Source organism: Solea solea, chromosome 10 (assembly GCF_958295425.1).
Source record: "Solea solea chromosome 10, fSolSol10.1, whole genome shotgun sequence".
NCBI lineage: Eukaryota > Metazoa > Chordata > Actinopteri > Pleuronectiformes > Soleidae > Solea > Solea solea.
Genome location: NC_081143.1, coordinates 8,184,152 through 8,204,565, shown reverse-complemented (window position 1 = coordinate 8,204,565; position 20,414 = coordinate 8,184,152). Strand labels below are relative to the sequence as shown.

Here is a 20,414-nt window from a genome sequence, read left to right as displayed (position 1 = left end):
CTCTCTTTGTATAAAAAATGACCATACAATCAATCTTCATTCATGTTGACCATGTAAGATGCCTCCACGGGCATAAAATGATCGGTTGATATCTGATATTTCAGTGCACCAGCACAGTGTGTGTTGCTGAATGACAGAAAGAGGGAAAATGAGATGAACTGGATCGTAAATGTGGCTGCATTTAACACAGCACAAGTGATCCGAGAATGTTTTAAGCTGTTCTGATTCAGCAGAGTAACCAGGCTGTGTGTCCTGCTGCTCACCAGATGTTGACTGTGAATCACAGTTTTGTTGTTTGTTCACAGCAGTGAAGCAGAGATTCAAATATTTCTTGCTTTTTTTGAGGCATCTTTTTCTAAATGATGACATGAACCTGAGAATATCATCCTTTTCACACATTACCAACATTTAAAAATGTCCCATCTTATTGTGGAGGTGGTTGGAGTTGCCAGTGCAGAAACGAGGACATTATCTCTGAGCTTCGCAGCTTCCAGTTGTGTTCGATGTGGTATCAAGCCAAGCTAAAAACTGGGAACTGGGCATCAAGATGTGTGGTTTAAACGCCGCCAGAGAACCGTAACAGCCGGCAGAACAGTACTAAATGCTGCAGTCTGGTTCAGTCACCATAGTAACCATATCAACCCTCGCGCGCCTGCTTTCTCTTTCCCACAAACACACAAACCCATCGCCCAATCTTGCTTCACATGAATTCAAGGCTTAGCAAGATTTCCCAAAGCTCAAACATTTTTGGCTGTGTCTCTCACAACTGGAGCCATCAGAGAATTATAAATGTGGATACAACAGCAGGAAGACACAAGAAGACCGAGGGATGCAACAAAGTAAAAAGACAAAAAAAAAAGGATAGATTAGCACTGGAGTGGGAGAAGGATGGAAGCAGGAGATGCAAATCAGACGGAGACACAGTGCTGAAGGAGACATGAGGCACATAGAGAGTAAAAGCTAGAGAGCAAGTGAAGGGGCCAAGGACTTAGTGAGTGAATGACACAGCAGCGTATTTTCTGCATGTGACAGCAGGTGAGGGGAGCAGGTGTTAAATATTAAAGCGACTCTGCAGAGAACCTACAGAAGTGGCCTATTCTGAAAAGGGACATCCCAAGCTGGGACACACACACACACACACACAGTCACATGTGCGCAATATGCAGACACCAAGAGCAGCATCCCACCACAGTGGCACAGCAAAGCAGAAAGAACATGCATGTTTAATTTACAACCTTCCATTTCAGCATGTTCGTGTTCCTATGCTGCACACTCTGGACCCCCAACCCCCATCATCTATCCCCAACACACCAAGAAAAAGAAGAAGAGATGAACAAGAGTGGCAGAGAACAAGCGAGCACATATGAGGGTGAGGTAAAGCCAACAACATTTCCTATTCCCCAAAGCGGTCCCTCCGTAATGGAAGTACAACATTCCAAACTAATTCGGTGCCTCTCCGGGGCTTACAAATGCCCTTTTTGCCCATCAATTCCGTGTTTCCTAAACATGTCACCCTTCTCACAGCACACCATTGTGTTCCAGAGGATTATTCCCGACTGTTCCGCACTAACATGCCTTTGCATGAGAGGCAAAGATGAAGAGAGACAGTGGGGAGGAACACAGACTAACACTGATTCATTTGATTATTAAAAAAAAAAAACAGGTTTGGCAAAAACACAAAGATTATCTTTGATTTGTTGGAGCTGAAGAAACTGGGGTGGAATTACATTTTTGAAAACTCTGGAAGAGATACAGGGAGTACAGTTGACGTAAAGATAAACACGCAAGCAACATTTCCAGGGTTTGTCCTGGGCTGAAATCACATGTAATAAACATTATATGTCGGGTTTTTTTCCAGATATAACAAGTGAACGTGTGGTTATCTGAGGACATTTGCACCCTCAGCTTTAAATGAGCCTGTAGAAAGTCATGATAAACATCTATGAAAGCTGTTTATATGAGGGTCTGTTTCATGTCATCTTCTGCTTGTTCTTCTTTTAGGGGTCAGCACAGCAGATCATCTGCCTCCGTCTTTATAGCTCGTTGTGAAGTGAATGCACAGTTTTAATGGTTTTAGAAAAACAACACTGTCCATGTTTATATTGGTCCCCTAAAAGCCTTGCTTTCATAGGCCACCAGGATCCACTTTGAGTGGGAAAATGCTGATTTGATCGAGAGGCTGCTGCTTTTCCTCTTGCTGCTTCATTCTTAACTCAACTCCCCCTCACACACACACACACGCACACACAGGGTATGTTGCAAGCTCCGCACATCGCTTCAGTAGATCTTCAGCAGAGAATTTTGAAAACAACGTGAAAACTTCAGTTTGCCTCTACAGTGTACATACTTATTTTTCCTTCTTTGTTATCTTGGTGTTGATAAGAAGCTATAGCGTTGAGTCACGTACAGACCTGGTGTTTAAATCCAATTGCATTCAGACAGAGCTAAGTACAATGTGTCGTCTCCTGTAGCCACATACGATTACACCCTTTATTTAAATACAATGTGCAGATGTGTCTGATGTCAACTTGTTTGTGTGTGTGCAGGAATGACAAAGAGAACAAAAAAAGAGATTAGAGAAGCTGGAGTTAAATAAAGCCCTGCTCTCACTGCTGTAAGAGCTTTTAGCCCTTACAAAAATAATTTAAATGGTGATCAGTGTTAATGTTGTGCTGGTGCTGATGGTGGTGGCAAATGAATATGTGATAACTGATTAGTATAAAAATGGATGGACTCTGCTGTGGGTCAGAGGTCGTCAGCTGAGGAGGCGGTCTCTAAGGCCGGTCTACAGTGTGTCTCATACGTGTCCTTCACATCAGATCTACGTCCCCTGCTCACCTGCTGTGGAGCAGCTCTGCAGTTTCTGCTATGTTAACATGATATACATTTGATGCCTTTGATATTAATGAAATAGACTTTAAAATACTGTAAATATTCCCCTGCGCCCGACTAAATACCAGGACTCTTCAGCCATATACGCATCGGTGCTGCACATATTTCATAATTAAAGAGTGAAAATGGAATCCAAGAGTGTGAGACATGACATAAATACAGATGCTGAAAAAGAACACATGGCTTGAGGTAAAAACCAGTGAGAGTTCTGTTCTCAAAAAGAGTCACACAGCCAGTATGAAGAGTCTCATTAACATGTGCACCTAAATGAAAAGAGATTCACGCATCCAGTGTGAAATCGGCCAAATGTGTCCTGAGGACAGACTTCATATACTCAGGAATCTGGTCACATGTGTCCTCAAACCCCCTCAAAATTTAGTTTTTGTGACTGGATCCCTGGATGAATATTAATAACAATTTCTTAACAGTGTCCTGGTGAGCACATCTGCAAACGGCTCACTTAAAGCTTCAGCGTGAAACAAAAAACTGCAGAGCTTATTCCTGCCTTTCATCAGCATCATGTGAAGTCATTTGACAATGGTTTGAATGAAACATACATTTGTTTATATTAACAATTTACAAAGTACATCTTAAAGTCATGTGCGACACAGTGCTTTTCACACTGGGGTGTTGCTGGAAGCATTGGAGACACAAAAGTTGTCTCTTGGTTAAATGGTCTGTAATGTGTTCACGAAAAGGACACTTTTTATGAAATCCTCTACATAATACTGTAATAAACACAACCAATCATTACATTTGGACTGCGTGAAAGGATTGGAGGGCAAACCTTTCTCTCACTAACTGACCTGCTTGTACTCCAGCCGTGCTCGCTCTCATGAACAGAGTCACAATGAGACAGGTAGAGATGTCCTCACTTCTACTACAGACAACGACTTCTAGTGGTTTGGAGACCTTTTGACGAGACAGCTAATGGTAGGAACCTTTGATGTGTTTACTGCTGCAGTGGTGATTGCTTTAAGACAACAAGTGAAGCTCAGCTTCCTCTAAAATGTAGTCAAATATGTTCTGTGTTGTAATTACATTTCAATACTAAACTTGCGCTAGAACGCAATTAGTATGTGTCACTAGTCAGATTCAGCTGTTTATCGCAGATTAAGGATCGTTTTACGTGATTTTTGTATTCCCATAGTAGCCTCCGCATTAAAATCACTTGAAGCTCAGCTTCAACTGTTCTGGGACGACACAGAAAATGTTTTTTTCACTGCGGTGAGCTCGACGGTGATTGGCAAAATGTTCACTTCTTAGAGGAACTGTCTGAAAGGCGGAACCAGTTTTTGATTGACAGAGGGAAGTCTGTAAAAATGTGTTATTGGCTTGGCGATATAGACCATTTTCATTTGTGCATATACACTGTAAATAAAAACACTATTATAGCAGTTCAGTTTTACATAATTCCCCTTTCCTTCGTTTGCAGAATTTATGTATAAATAACTGGGCTTGAACTGAGCTTCCCCTGTTTCAAAGACCAACAACCACCACTCTCCTGCTGATATGGCTGACTTTTCCAGATTAACCAACCATTATTTAATAATAACCACATAAGCCCAAGTCATTAGAGCCAAACTCTTCACTCTGTTTAATCTTTAAATAAACATTTTTGACCACAACTGAAAGCAGCTACAATATTCTAGTCTCAAGGATAAACAGTCAATCTGTAACTCAGCTTAGATGTCACATGCTGAGTGAGAAAACAAACATAACCATCATTAAAAAAACAAGCGGTCGGGGTCGTCACAGCGAGATGCTGATCTCCGCATCCTTGTTTATTAGCAGGCACAGTTTTCAGGAGAGCCTGTACGACGCTTGCTCCTGCCTATGCGATACGGCCAGCTACTGATAAATATGACAGCTGGAAAAAGCCTTTGCTTGAAATGTGACATAATCATGACAGCTAAGTTTGCATTTTGGCAGCTTAATGCTGCTTTAACACCACGCATTTCACAATTGCACTGCCCACCTCCACATACTGGATATACATTATTTTGGAGCACTTGCCGGTCTGCCTGCCTCCTTTTTCTCTCTACTACGAGCTTGAATGTGACATTAACAGTGTGGATGAGTTTGGTGAAAAGGGGAAAGGCTCGTACACACTCTAGCTGCAGAGAGCACAGTGTTGTAGTGTCCACTGGGGTTTCATTCGATCCTGCAGATTACCACTACACCAGTGACAGCAGGTAGCAAAGCAACAGTCACACAGACAGTTAAGTGCACGGAGCCAGATTTTTTATTTTTTTTACAGCAAAATATGTTTGCTGGCTTTGGTCTTGTTTTATTCTAACTACCATTGAAGAGTACATGTGTATCACACAGAGATATCACAGAGAGACGATAATATGACTGATAACAGTGGCACAGCAGAGCAGAGCGGGGTCTTTGTAATGAGCGTCAGCTCACACAGCGTCCTCATCACCTTTGTAATCATCTCCTGCTGTCAGTGCACCATCGTGATTGGTGCCGAAAGGATTCATTGATTTATCAACAGGAGATTAATGGGCTACAATTATCATTGTTATTTCTTTGTTTTAGCGATGATTACAGCAAAAATATTTAACACTTGTTGTTTGCACTTTCTGAAGTGTGACAATTTGCCGGTTTTGTCTTTTTTTTACATAAATAAAAATGTGGACTGTTATTTGGAGAAAAGACACGCGTCGTTTTTATCTGATCAAATAAGAGATGATATGGTAACACAGTTTTCTTTCTCTGTTGCGTGTTTTGTTGTCCTTGGCTCTGTTTCTGTGTGCACTGCTACACACGCACACGTGACTACATTTTCATTTTAAAACACTCTGCATCTGTTGTCATTTCGCCTGCCGTCCACACTACCCTGGAGTGATCGGCGATGGCTTTCTGATTGACTTTTCTCAGTCTGTACTCCACCATCAGCTGTGAAGTAAAAGCACTCTGAACAGCAATTTTCAGTTTGACCTCATCATCAATTAAGAAATAACAATGGTGAAATGTAAGCGTTCCCCACTCTTACATCTCACCATTGTTATGTCTTGTTAATTGTATTTTTAGAAACATAAGAAAACAACAGCTTCCTGTTCACCGATCATTGTCTTTTTAAGACATTCAGTGCATTTACATGCACAGTTAAATTTAGCTAAGGCCGCGTCCTTCTACTTCCGGGTCAAAGACCAAGGAGGACATTTTGGTACATCCGCAGAATGGCAAGTCCAACTCCAGTCTAAGTGGATACATGCAGGAGTCTTCGGACTATGAATCGCATTATCCACTCATGTTAGTCTGACTAAGAGTAGCTCGATTTTAGACGGACTAATGTGTTTCAATGGCATCAAGAAATTATAGACCAAATCATTGTCTTAGTCCGACTAAAATCTGACCTTTAACCTCTTTTAACAGTTAAACGCACTAACTGTTTTAAAATGAAAACTGTGTGTGTGTGGCCTGCTGTGCGTGGTTTCTTCCCCCATGAGGCTAATCTCCCAGTAAACTTTCCAATCCAGCTGCAGCACGTAATCCTTGGTTCATCTCTCTGGACTCCACTACTAGATGGTTCAATTACTTCAGTGGCTTTTCTTTACATCTCTACATTTTTTAAGATACTGGTCTGCCTGTTGCCTGCTTCTGCCTCGATAATACTCTGTCTACTTGTGTGTCAGGTCCATCACTCAGCTGCCTGCAGTATCCAGCCACATCCAGATCTGTTTTCATCGGTAGCCAAATCCGACTTCACACCTGCCTGCGTTGGTCACTTATCTGGAAAGCAGTCAAACCCAGAGCTTCCATCATCCCAATGTTCTCAGTCCAGACACTCCTACTGGGGTGGGGCTGTGTGCTGAAGATCGTGATTGGTGGAACTAATTTAAGCCAGTTTGGCTGCAACCCACCGTAAAACGTAAAATGTACGGAACGTTGAGATGTGAGGGGATTATTTTCCCCAGGATAACAAGTACCTGGTAATAAAAGTTCCTGGAAATGTTGGTGGAAAAGGGGCTATTGTCTTCAGTGTGAATGATGGACAGGTTGTGTTATTGTCTGACTACACAATCAACCATTTCATCTTAAAGAATAAACTTTGACAGAAGCAATCCATAGTTGTGGTCTTAATCATGACTGATTCACTAATGGGAAATTATTATTGATAGGGCAATTATTCAAATCTATACCCAGGATGCACATGGAGGAAAATCATCAATATTGTCTCACACCAGGCAGGTGCAGTCTAACTACGCTAATAAATGATTTGCTGACTCATTGAGCTCCTGTTGGCAAGTGTTCTGCTCCTGCCCTTAATTTAAACCATGCAGGAAGGTGCTGGACAGTAAACAGCCCACACACCTTTGAGGAAAGTGTGCCTTTTTTCAACCAAACACTTAATATGGAGTCAAAGTAGTATTGGTTGACTTGGTTGACTGGAAAAATGCCATTTATTTATTTTACCTACAATTAAGCTCTTATACAGGGACTTCATATAACCTTCACATTGCAGCCTCACTCTCATAACCTTCAGCCAATTTTCCCTCTTCCTCCCACCTTGTCTTCCACTTACCTCTCTCTCACACACACACACACACACATGGAGACACACACATACTGCATCCCCCTTCAAGTAGTACTTCAAAAGGCTGCTGTATTATTTGCAGCAGTTATTGGTTCCTGTGTTTTTGGCTGCTGTGCCCTGAGAGATTTAAAAGCTAAAGAAGCTTTTGTGTTTTTATCAAAGCTTCTACAGTTTGTCTGTCAGTCAGCCAGGTCTACGAGGTTAGTACCACAGAGAGAATTCTGCTACGAAAGAGATATACACCCCTAACTGTATACTGAGCATCACACCAAAATAAAAAAGACAATCTTAAAGGATATCCATTTTCTACTTTTCCTTCTGAGCACCACACATGATGCAACCACATACACCACTGTATTGACTTTGTTTGCATATAGTCCTGTTTTAGACAAGACAAACACAATGCTTAATCATTGGATAAAATATATATAATGTCTTTTTTTGACTCCTCTAGACAACCACAGTAATAAATGTGTACCAAAAGGCTTATTACACATGGAATTGCTGAGGTTGATAACAGCCAGTGAGCCAGGGGCTGATTTAAATTCTGCCTCCTAACTTACAGCGTTGGCAGTGTTCCAACTTTAAACATATACAATAAACTGGATGAGTAGTCCAGATTCCACAGACAAGTTTTTCACACAACAGTGTGTCATTTTCTGATCTACAATATGCTGACTACAACATCCTTTAACAATTTATACAGGAAGTAAGTGAACCTTAACATATCCATTAGACAACGACTGCAATAAATCTTAAATAACTCAGCAGATGCAAACATAGCATACGTCAAAGGCAATGATTTGGCCTTTTTCACTTCCTGTATCTGTAGTGGCCACTTTTAAAAAATACATATATTGTCTGAGGTTTTAAGAGGTTGACATATTAGATGCTGCAGCCAAGTGACGTACTGTACGTATCTGATGCATAAGTAGAGTAAATACCAAGTTTGTCAATGATGTAAGTGTGTGACAAGATTGGTAACAAGGTCATGTCAATGCAAAGCAGCGGGAGGAGGTTTTGTTTGTGTGCATGTATTTTGAAATAGGAAACTCACCTTGTCAGCCATTATCATAGACGAGCCTCCGTGGACTCCCAGAATTGGAAGCTGTGTCTGAACAGACAGGAAGTCAAGGATCTGGGCGATGGCCTCCTGATCGGTGCCATCAGCAAACACAATGCCATGGAGACGAGTACGTGACAGAAGCTCACACAGCTAGGCGAGGCAGGGAAAAATCTTATGTCAAACAAATGGTCTGTGTGTGTGTGTGTGTGTGTGTGTGTGTGTGCCTTTGTTAGAGAGTATGTGAATTCGCCTCACCTGTGTAATCACAGACTTTGGGTCTGTCTGGTTGATCCTCAGTGATACCACAGAGATATCAAGGGCATCATCAGGGCGCCGAGGTGGCCGGACCTCTTGATCAGAAACAAGGCGCGTCTGGCCCATGATCACACCCACATTGAGCCCTGGAGGCTTCTGAGATGCCACAGGCACTACAATTTGTGACAGTAGGAGTAACATCCAGCCCACTACACCCATCATACCCTGCAAAACACACAGCACAAACACCAAAAATTAAGATTTGTCTTGTGAATCTTATCCTTTCTTTACCTTGATATTTTCTTTCTACCATCAACCTGTAACAGGTTTCGATAAGAGCCTAGAGCTGCAACTAACGATTATTTTCATAATCGATTAATCTGCTGATTATTTTCCCGATTAATCGAGCACTCATTTGGTCCATAAAATGTCAGAAAATGTTGAAAATGTTGATTGTGTTTCCCAAATCTGGAGATCAAACCAACATTTGTCAAATGGAGCAATGGTACCAGAAAATATTCACATCTAAGAAGCTGAAGAAATATGAATATGACTTACAAAAACACTAAAACCTAATCATCAATTATCAAAATAGTTGACAACAGAGTGACAAAAATGTCTAATCAAATCTAATTACGGTGTATTCTATATTTGTGTATGTATACTAGTATCATTGTGATATCTTGTGTATTCACTGTAAAACAACCCAACTTCAAATATTGGCTTGTATTTATGTAAAATTAGTGACGTGCAAAAACAAAGACAAGATGTTAGTGTCAGAGTTCACAGTCAAAAATCTTTTAATTCTTTTCCAAAGTGCATTAGGAAAACATTGAAAAATCTTTGTTTTTGCTTAAACGCTACTGGAGCTTCATAGGATGCTCTAACTCTTTCTTTCACTGCCTGCATGTATTTGAACATAATCTATGCCTGTAGGCAGTGTTCTCAGTAAAGTGCCAACTATTAATGGATAAAATAACCCTGAAATAAATGCAATCTGATTTTACCCCATTCATGGGGGTTTGAAGGCAAACATTCCACATCGCTAAAGGCGCAAGAGTGTCAGCATCAATCAATAACGTTCACTGAGATAAAAATACATTCTTTCAACTCTAAGCAACATCTTAACCAAGTTGCAGTTCTTACACAGAGGTGTCTTGCTTCCAGTTTCAACCCCATATTACCTATTCCTGTAATATGAGCATATCTGAGAGGAGCAAATGAATGGAGGAAATGCAGTGTGAAATGCCCTGGGCTGAATGATCGCTAATGAAACTATGATGCGAATGCTACATTGCATCTCAGCCAATTTTTTACACCACCACAGTCCAGTAGAGCTGAAAAACACCCCAGGAGGAAACATTACGTCCGCAAAATTATCCTGCTGTCTCTTAATTTCTTTATCCACCTTGTTAGCTAACATCGCATCCATGCCTGCTAATCGTATCTGTTCATTTTCTCGGAATGTATTTCGTATTTAGACTCTCTCTCGCTCTAATCCAGCCAATCTGTCCTTCCAGCTGGGTTAATGTGTGTGTGTGTATCTGATCCATGTCATCTCACACCCGGTATAATCAGGTCAGTTAGTCAAACCACTACTTTTCCAGCTTGCTCACTCTGCTCTGGCGCCAACAGACTAGCCTACAGCTCCAGCAGCACTTAGCATACGCCGCTAAATCATAAACCGCTACACTCCTGTCCTGAGGAATTAGCGTCAACTCCAACCAATGGGACAGGAATACGCAAACGTCCACTGGAGTTAGTATCAGTGCTAACACGTGTAAAGGTCCATAATACAAAAAAGACAGAGAAAGAACCTTTCGTCCATCATTGTGCACCAAGCAGGGGAGATTACGATGACGGACGAAACGGAGCAATACCAACGGAATTTGTGGGGGCAGTATAGAGTCAATAGTCCAATCAGTCAGGAAAACGATAAAATGACATCATCACAAAGTCTTGTTTTCTCCTACACACTTCACACACAGGTATCATATATACACCTCCATCTTAAATCTTTAATGACTGCCGGGTGCTGGGGTATTATTCATGGGGCTATCCGGTGAAGCAAGTTGTCAAAAGTCGCAGCAGACATTATGGAAATATTGCAAATGACGCTCGTCATCGATCTCTCCCTCGCCAACACCAGCGTGTAATATTCTCCATTAACAGGACAACTTAAATTTAGTAGTCTTACATTCCACCGCCACAAAATCCGCTTGTGTTTCCCAATAAAAATAACCCCTTTGAATGGTCACTATTTTTTTTCACTCCTGGTACTCAGCACTGCCCTCTAGAGGAAGTATTGTGTAAATGTCCATACCAATGCAAAAGATGCACAGAGGTATGCAGGGTAGTGACAGAGATAACGGATCATTCATTTATTAATTGATCAATGTTGCTGGTAACCAGGAGGGTTCCATGAACCGCTTTATTTTTAATGATCATTATTATTATTGTTATTGTTGTTGTTGATTTGCAAATAAAAACCTGAATGGAACGATGAAGTGATAAAAGGTAGATGTACAAGAGTGCAAGGGAAATGGTTTCAGCGAATAAGTGGAAGGCTGTGGGTTTGATTCTTGGTTCTGCTAGTCTGATGGCTGTGCCGGCAGCATGTGAATGGGAATGAAAAATGTGTGTGTGATAGAATATGTGCTGCATATAGATGCACTGTACAAAAGTGTGAGAATGGCAAAACTGTAGTATAAATCAGCTTTAAGTGGCCATCAGAACTAGGAAAGTGCTATATCAATACAAGAAATCATGAGACTGGAATATCCCTTAATTTTTGTTATCCGTCTGTGGTGGCATGGTCTTTTGTACCACCTACTGCTTATATTGGTGAACTAATATTATTAGTTATGTATTATATAATTTAAGATATAGTTATTTGCACAAAGAAAAATGCACATTGTCTTTTACCAAAGTCATACATTTTAATGGAGACTTATCTACAGACTGCCTCCATTTCCCCTTGTCCGAAAGATCATCTGCTGACTCCTATGATTAACACCCAAATGGCATGCCATTGTTCCATGTGTGTTAGCACTTGAGCTAATAATTTCCATAGTACTGCAGAATTCCAGATCCTAATAATGTAATACAGCAGGGATAATTGGCTGGAAGAAGGTCAACACAAAATTAGACTTCACTCTTTAAAAACATATTACAAAAGGTGAGCGTTTATTCAACAGCCACTTTACTATAATAGAACTGTAAAAAAAAAAAAAAAAGCCACAAAGGGAGCTTTTGTTTGTTTTCATTGAAATATGTTTCCTAAATTGCACTAATTTGCATTCAAGCAGCAAATCAATCGTTTTAATTTCATGGTTAAAGTTGATTCTAGATTTGTGAAAAATGATATCACTACCAAAGCTAGAGATAAAAATGGGAGCTGTCATTACAAAGTCCCTGGAGCTGCTTTACTGATAATGTATCAGAGGACATATTTGTATATCCCAAACCTAAGTGACTTTCCTCGGCTATAAGCACATTTTTTGGTTCGCCAATATCAGCCCTAATGCTTATTAAATAAAGCTCATGTGGGTGTAATTACTTAAATTTATCAGTCCATGGGCCTTTATGGGCCTTGTTTCCCCAAATATCTTCAAGTGATACAGTACTCTTTTCAATATATGACATTTTGCAATGTGGTTTAAAAGGTTTAACTTATTTAACTACATAAATTAATTAAAAGCAAATCATCCACTGGAACTGCAAACATTCACTTCACTGTCCATACATAAGCTTAAATACAGAAGAAGTTTCAACATACAAGACTAGATCTGTATTATTATTACATGTATTATACAGAATAAATTCAGTTTTTAAGCATTTCCAAAAAATCTTATTTTTCGTGACCTGCCACGTATTGATTTGTTTCATACTATTTTTCCATATTAATCTGGTTATTTTCTTTCTTTTCTATTTAATTTCTTCTGCTCTAACAATTTGTCATTTTCCTGCTGATATTCTCTTCATAAAATGGCAGGTGTTCGGTGCAGTGGAGGAGGTGAGTAATAAATTATCCAATTAATTTCCAAATTATCTCTGAATGCTGGTTTAACCATTCAAAAAATAGTGACACAAATGAGTGGTTTGCATAAAACAGTAAGAGAAATGTGTTGTACTCAGAAGAGAATAGAGTCACTCTTTAATCATGAGACATTCACATTTGCTACAGGGCAAGAAAAAGTCAAACTACACATTAACATTAAAATTTAAATTGTACCTATTGTATTATATGAGATAGCAGTTCTTTACAGTGTCAGGATTGAATGACGTCATACGTTATATCATCATTGCCTTTGTGTACAGTGAAACAGTCACGAGTGTAGCATAGAAGATCAGCTTCCACCCAAAAATAATGTCTTAGCACTCACTTTTCAACAGATTCTTCCCTCTGTGTTATAAAAACATCTTTTCACATCATCAGATCGCATTGGTATGTTGATGTGTCATACTGTATTATCCAATTCCTAACTGAATGCCAGGGCCATATTTATGCATATTTGCACTTGCAATCTGCATGAAATTAGCTTCTCATTTACTAAGCAGTGGGTAATTATCAGTAACCGGGACTGTATTTTAGGTGCGCGCTGAATATAAACGAGATCTCAAAACATGCTGCTCAACAGAATGATGAGGATTTGATTGGGTAATAAATAAAAACAAAAGCCCTGAATGACAAATCAAAATGTAGAGATGGTGAAATAAAAATCCCAGTTAAATGAAAATGTAACTTTGCAAACCATTTACTAAGGCTCCAAATAAACAAAATGTTATTCTATCACAATCACTTGAATCTCCATAATGCATTAATGTGAAATTCAGATTAAAACAACTCTCCATCTCATTTTGTTTAGTGTAACTTTTCTTTGAAACTGTCATAATCACTTCTAAATAATACATTGCTGTGCTCGAAGAAATTTTAATATCATCAGAATGCTGCACTATTCTCCCCTCTACAACTTCCCTTTATTTTATTCTGCCCTATTATAGTGTGTATTCCTCCTTCAAGTGCTGAATGTATTAGCACAAAGATGAGAACGTCAAAGATCACCCATAAGCTGTGTTTCAGTAGCGGTTCCTGGTCTTTGAAACAGGGGAAGCTCATTTCATGCGATAATGTAAAACTGAAATGCTATAATGGGGTTTTTATTAACAGTGTATATGTACAAATGAACATGGTCTATATGGGCTCATGTGGTTATTATTATTAAAACAATGGTTGTTAGTCTGGAAAAGCCAGTCATATTAGCAAGACAGTGGTGGCTGCTGGTCTTTGAAACAGGGGAAGCTCAGTTCAGGCCCAGTTATCTATACATACAGTAAATTCTGCAAACTAGAAGAAGGAAACACAATAATTGTGTAAAATTGAAATGCTATAATACTGTTTCTATTTACAGTGTATATCTACAAATAACACACAACCAGCTATTTGTCTACAGACCTCCCTCACAAAATCAACACAGAACTGAGGCAGAAAAGGCTCAGCTGTTGTGTATATTTCTGCAACACTGTCAATCAAAAAGGGATTCCATCTTTCAGACAGTTCCTTCAATCATCATGCAGAAGACCAGTATCGGCGCCTGCCTACTGCTCCATCCACTTTCAGGGAAGTCCAGCTTCCCTGGAAGTGACGTTTTTGTCGCATTTGTCCAATCACCATCGAGCTTACCGCAGTGAAAAAAAACCTATTCTGTGCCATCCCATAGAGAACAGTTGAAGCTGAACTTCAAGAGGTTTTAATGTGGAGGCTGCTCCAGGAAAACAAAAATCATGTAAGACGATCCGTCATCTGTGATAAACAGTTGATTCTGAAGGAACTAGTGACACAACAAATACACAGTACATCATTTGACAACATTTTAGAAGAAGTTGAGCTTGCCACTGCTGTGTTTGAGACGACAGTCTAATGCACTTCCAAACTTTGACATGTATCATTCACATCAAGTAACATTTATTTTGTGCTGTCAGTTTATAGTTGCCAAACAATATGTAGCAGCCAGAGAAAGAGTCTTTGATCATCATGCAAATGTATTATCTGCAAGATTCCTTAAGTGTATTGAATTATTATTTGAAACACTATGAGAAAGGAAAGAAAAATATTAAAGGTAGAGAATCTAACAAAATAAATTAATAAAAGAAAGGTTTGGTTTCCCTACAGGCGGTGTGGAATCCATGGTTCTTTTCAGCAGAGAGTAGTTCATTGTTGTTTTTGTTGGTAAAGATTTATAGTGCACACAGGAGTTAAAAGAAGAGTAAGCCACCCACCTTTATTGTTACTTAGTTTTATTTGGCTACAACAGCACTGTGAGAATTTAGCTGTAAGCTTGTCACATCACCAGGCAGTCTGTGCAAAATTGTTTCTCAGCTGCGGAAAAAAAAATGAAAGCACGCTGCAGATGGTGGTGTGACGTCTTCAAGGATGTACTAGACTGTTTCAAAAAGGTGTCTGAAAAAATTGCCTGTCCTCTGTGCCTTTTTCATACTTCAGACTGACAGAGGTTTCAGTAAGTAAATTAGCATTTCAACAAGAATAACTTCTTAAAGGTAACATTTTGGGTATGGTTGGTCCTGCTGCTCTCATATCAGGCATCCTCTGTAGAAGGTAATATCGAGGTAAAAAGACAAATTTGAACCCTAGACAGTCAGGGGAGGGCTTAAACTAATTTTCATGTCAGATGAAGCGTGACGTCACTCAACAAATTAGAATTCAACAATTTCAATTTGGGTTTATAGTTTGTTGGATTGTCTCAAGGCTTTCCTGAGGTTTCATATGACAATGGAAAGGACAGACAGACAGACAGACAGATGGACAGACAACCAAGTAGTTAGGCATGATTCATCCATCCATTCATTTTCTTTCGCTTATCCGAGGTCGGGTCACGGGGGTAGCAGCTTGAGCAGAGAATATATACAGTATATTATATACTGTATAATATCATATATTCGCATCACATCCAGTGTGCAGAGACTATGAAACTTGTGTAGGATAACACCGGGCTTGGTCAGGCAGTGACGTTGTTGGATACACACTTGTGGAGTACCACAAGGCACCGTCTTGGGCTCTTCCCCTTTTTGCTTTTGTTCGTGTCACAATAGCAGCTGCATCAAATTCTTTTTATATAAACTGTAGGTTCTTGTGTGCATCATTATATAATCTATTGAGATCAAGAAAAGATACAGGAGCTATTGTACTAAAGAGCAGAAATAAATTCTTCTTTACAATAACCTTGTATGTGGTACTTTTATACACTGTTTTCAGACCACAAGAGGCAGAAATAAGCTAGTGAAAAACAGTGACAGGAAAATGATGACTGAGATCTCAGTGAGATCAATGCTGCTCTACAAGCTGTTGTGAGTCGGATTTCAGAAGTAACAACTCTTGAATCCATATTCTTGTTGAGGGTAAATGATGATGTAGACAGAACAAATAAATCTCTGGCCACCAGTGTTGAGAAAAACTATAGTCAATTATTTATTTCACACTAAAGTAGTTGTCTTACTAACTACTGATGTAAAATTAAAGACGACAAAGAACAGCCCTCATAATCCTAGCATTGATTAAGCACTATGTTTACTCCTCTTTCTCCCCATAAATGTTGTAAAATGTTGTTATCTCTGCTACTTCAAACAGCTGCTGCAAAACTTTACAACAATAGAGCCATCAGACTTCAGAGTCATATAGCAGTGTGTCATATCCAGCATTTATCTCCCCGCAAAGTTCTCAGTATCTTCAACTTCACAAAATGAACTTTAGTCACAGCTTTGTTCAAAATACAGTGAAGATCTGGTTCCATGTCTTTGGATGCTGCCGATGCAGCCAGCAGTTTGGTTTGACAGACTTTATCTGTGCAGTAACCCCATTCTTTCAGCTGGTCATCACTGCCATGCCATTTGTTTTCCAGCGCAGCTTAACTTTAGTCATTGAAAGCATCCAGAAGTCTATATAGTTTACCTCTCGTTTCATTTCATGGACCCCAAGCCATGGATGGTAGACCCTTATACCTTAGACCAGTGGTTTCCAACCTTTTGTCCTTGAAGCCCCCCTTGCTTGTGTCCAGGACAAACCAGGCCCCCCAACCCGAACCTCTGTCCAGGGCATGCACACAAAAAAGAATAAAGTAAAACGTTTATATGCAAAAATAAACAGCAGTTGTAGGTTTTTGTTCCTATTTTCACAATGTATATAGATAAAAACTGTAAATCAAAACCAAGGTATTGCCTTGTGTTCTTTTTTTGATCCCGGTGAGTCTTTGTACTTTAAAGTTTCTCAGACAACAAGAACGTGATCAGTTGTTGGTGATAAATAGCTTATAAATTGGAAGGTGGACCAAAAAAATTTTAGTTTTTATTTTGATTATACTGACTTTCAATTATCAAGTGTAGTGTCTGATTGGGATGCACAAATATAATTATATTAACCTCACAAACTCAGAGCAGTGACACTCTGAACCCCCCTCCCCCCCAGGTTGGGAACCATGGCCTTAGACTAATGACCAGGTTGCCCTACACAACCATTGATCCAGCATGTAACATTTGGGAGGGTTTATTGGCAGAAATTGACTGGACTACCTATAAGTATGTTTGTGAATGATTGCTTTAAAATAAAACTTGTTGTTTTGCTTTTTGTCGATTTAAAATGAGCCTTTTATATGTACATTTGGAAATGACCTTGCTTTAGTTGCTTGCTTGGCAGTTTGAACGAACAGCTAAGCTAAAGCAGATGCTGACTGTGCTAACTAAAAAGATCAGCTCTGCCCGAATGAACGTGATGCATAAACCAACAGAAAGGAAAGAAACAGGGGAAAGAGTGCAAGTTTAAGAAGGGAGAGAGTTGTGAAACAGTGTTTACATCCTCTCTGATATACAAAGGCAACCATAGTTTCCTGACATGTTTGGGAAAGGGAGGAGTGAGTGGAGCAGGTGTTTGTTGCAATCATCACTGTCACCATTAGATGTCACTAAGTCATACACACTGTATCTTGAAACAATGCAATGAATCCATGTAATAAGGAACCTTTAAAGCTCTATTGGGTTAAGTGCAAGGGCACTGAACTGAGTGTCTGCAGTGAGTGACAGAGAAGTTGCTGTGAGACGGACGCGCCCCCCACTTAAGCGGGCTCGTCACCGTGAGCCCGCTTAAGTGAGCCTGCTAAAATAAGCCTGCTTAGGTAAGCCTGTTCAGCTTCCAGAAAGGACGACTGTCCACAATCCAAGGCTTTATTAACATAGTATGAACTCATTTGACAGTGGTTTGAATGTAGCAGATATTAGTTTATATTTCAAAAGTTACTCACTACAGCCACAAAACCAACTGGTCAGAGTCTTCCTCAGCTTAGAGTCGTGTTGGCAGGTGTCAGCTCTTTGCACTTCACTGGCTTCCAGTCGAGGTGCAATCATGTCATATTCTATTAGATTATAGAGTTTACTTTGGAGAGCTCGCAGCTCCTAGTATTTTAAAAGGGTATGAGAAGTCTAGATAGTATTCCCTCATGGAATTTAGAGATCATGTGTTATGTTTTATGTATATCGTATAAGATATTTGTATATTGATTAGACGCAGTTCTCATTTAATTCTCATTTTTTGTTGAAATGATCAATGTTTTCTAATGTTCCTTAATGGCAGGCATTGAATGTCTGTCTACATCTTTATGGTGGTTAATGAAGTGTGGAAGCACCTGGGACAATGATGGAACTAACTCTCCCTATGTCAACTCACTCTATTTCTAACACAGTCTGACATGTGGCTTAAAAATGAAGGAAATCATAATAATCCAAACATATCTAATCCAGAAATCAAATCCCCTGCATTTAACAAAGATATTTTGCTGCTACTTTAGATTAATGTAGACACTGAGAATGTTGTCAGGACTGATCAACAAGAAAATACAAATATTCAAATTGCAAACATTAATGACATTTTATCTCTACTACAACTACGAACGTACCATTATGGAACCAAATGTAGCGCAATTGCAGTGCATCATCTTTATATAATTGTATTCAGATATTCTCACTCATTTTTCTGACCTTGGAGCAACAGAGTTGATAGTTTCTTAAGATTGCTCTGCATTTATGATAGCACAGCGTGTATCATTATCCACCCACACAGAGAGTGAACTGCAAAACATAGTTTTCATCTTGATTCAACAGCAGAGTGTGGCAGAAAGGCCTTGTTTGACATGCTATATTTGTATTTGTTTAACACTAATGTAACTTACTGCTTGTCTTTTAACAGCCCAAAAGCCTTGTTCCACATCAAAATTTTAGCAATACAGAAGAATGTGTGTACGTGTTGGTGAGGGACAAACGTTTGACGACTTTCATCTTTTTTTTTTGAATGGTTTTGAATCAAGGGACGAGAAAAATGTCTGCAAAAATTCAGTCATTCATATTTGATTGGCACTAAAAATGACAAACATTTGAAAAATGCCAGAATGTGAACATTCCTGGATTGGTTTGGGAACTGCAGTGTGTGGGTCAATGTGTTTGACATTGTAGGTATTTGTTTTTATGCAGCAGAATGTACAGGAACAATTTCTGTAAATCAGAGGGTGACAGTGGGGCAGGAAAAGGTGAGTGCGGGCATAATAATTAAGTTATTATGAAGCTGTGCCAAAGCTGTGAGAGTTTCAGCTGTGGTTTCGACCTTGGAGAGATGAAGTCAGGCGAAATTGTGAGGGAGCTCAATGGACACCATTTAACTTTATATTAGCATTGGTTTTCACTGCATTAAGGATGTCAATTGGGAGTTAATTGTAAGGTTTCAAATGTAAATATTTACACTGCAAATAATTATGTCAACATATGTAACATGGAACTAAACTTTAAACTTGACCAGGCAAAAAAACAGCTGATCATTTGCACAATATGAAACATTTCTTTGTTTACAAAATGAACAAGTAAATTCATAGTAATTACATTTTTAAGAAAACCAGAAAGCAGAATGTAAAAAAACTAGGGTCGAGAGGACATAACACAGTAAGAGACTGAGCCATCCTTATGAATATACTATGTGATTTTTCTAGCTTTCAATTATTGAAAGGACCTAAAACATTAAAATGACACAGGGTGGTTGTAGACAATCTTTGGTAAGCCACATTAGACAGTCTGATGTAATGATGGAATGAATTCCCCTTTTAATTTTTAACCAAAAACTGAATTTGTTCTCATTTTCATGCATGACCCGTGCACCAATCTCTTTAACCATCCATTATTGATGAAAGTGAAGACTTTTATTAATTGAGTGATTTTTCTTCTCTAAAGACTATGTTGATATAAGAAATTAAGGAGATAAAGGTACTGGTAAATGTTGTTTTTAGGGCAAATTCTGGGACAAACAATTAATCACCAGCTGAATTAAATGATTTGCCACAATGACAAACTGTCAAAGTGTCGCATGCCCTCTTACCTTTCCTCTCTTTCTCCTGAAGGTGACAATTTTGCCACATTTGTCCAATCACCAGTGAAAAAACGTTCTATTCTGTGGCGTCCCATGAAGAAGTGATTCTCAATCCTGGTCCTGGGAACCCACCGCCCTGCATGTTCTGGATGTTTCCCTGCTTCAACACACCTGATACAAATGATCAGCTCGTCAGCAAACGCTGCAGAAGCCTGCTAACGAGCTATTCATTTGAATCA

General features: G+C 39.3%; 1 protein-coding gene across 1 annotated transcript in view; it reads right to left on the bottom strand.

Annotated features, from left to right (window-relative positions):
- The window catches only part of grin2ab (glutamate receptor, ionotropic, N-methyl D-aspartate 2A, b), a 129,339-nt gene that overhangs the window by 83,210 nt on the left and 25,715 nt on the right, over positions 1 to 20,414 (bottom strand). The window contains exons 3-4 of the mRNA XM_058641284.1: positions 8,763 to 8,987; positions 8,499 to 8,657 (exon numbers count right to left, since the gene is read on the bottom strand). Of these exons, the coding sequence (XP_058497267.1) occupies positions 8,499 to 8,657; positions 8,763 to 8,987 (384 nt within the window). The remainder of the gene's footprint in view (positions 1 to 8,498; positions 8,658 to 8,762; positions 8,988 to 20,414) is intronic.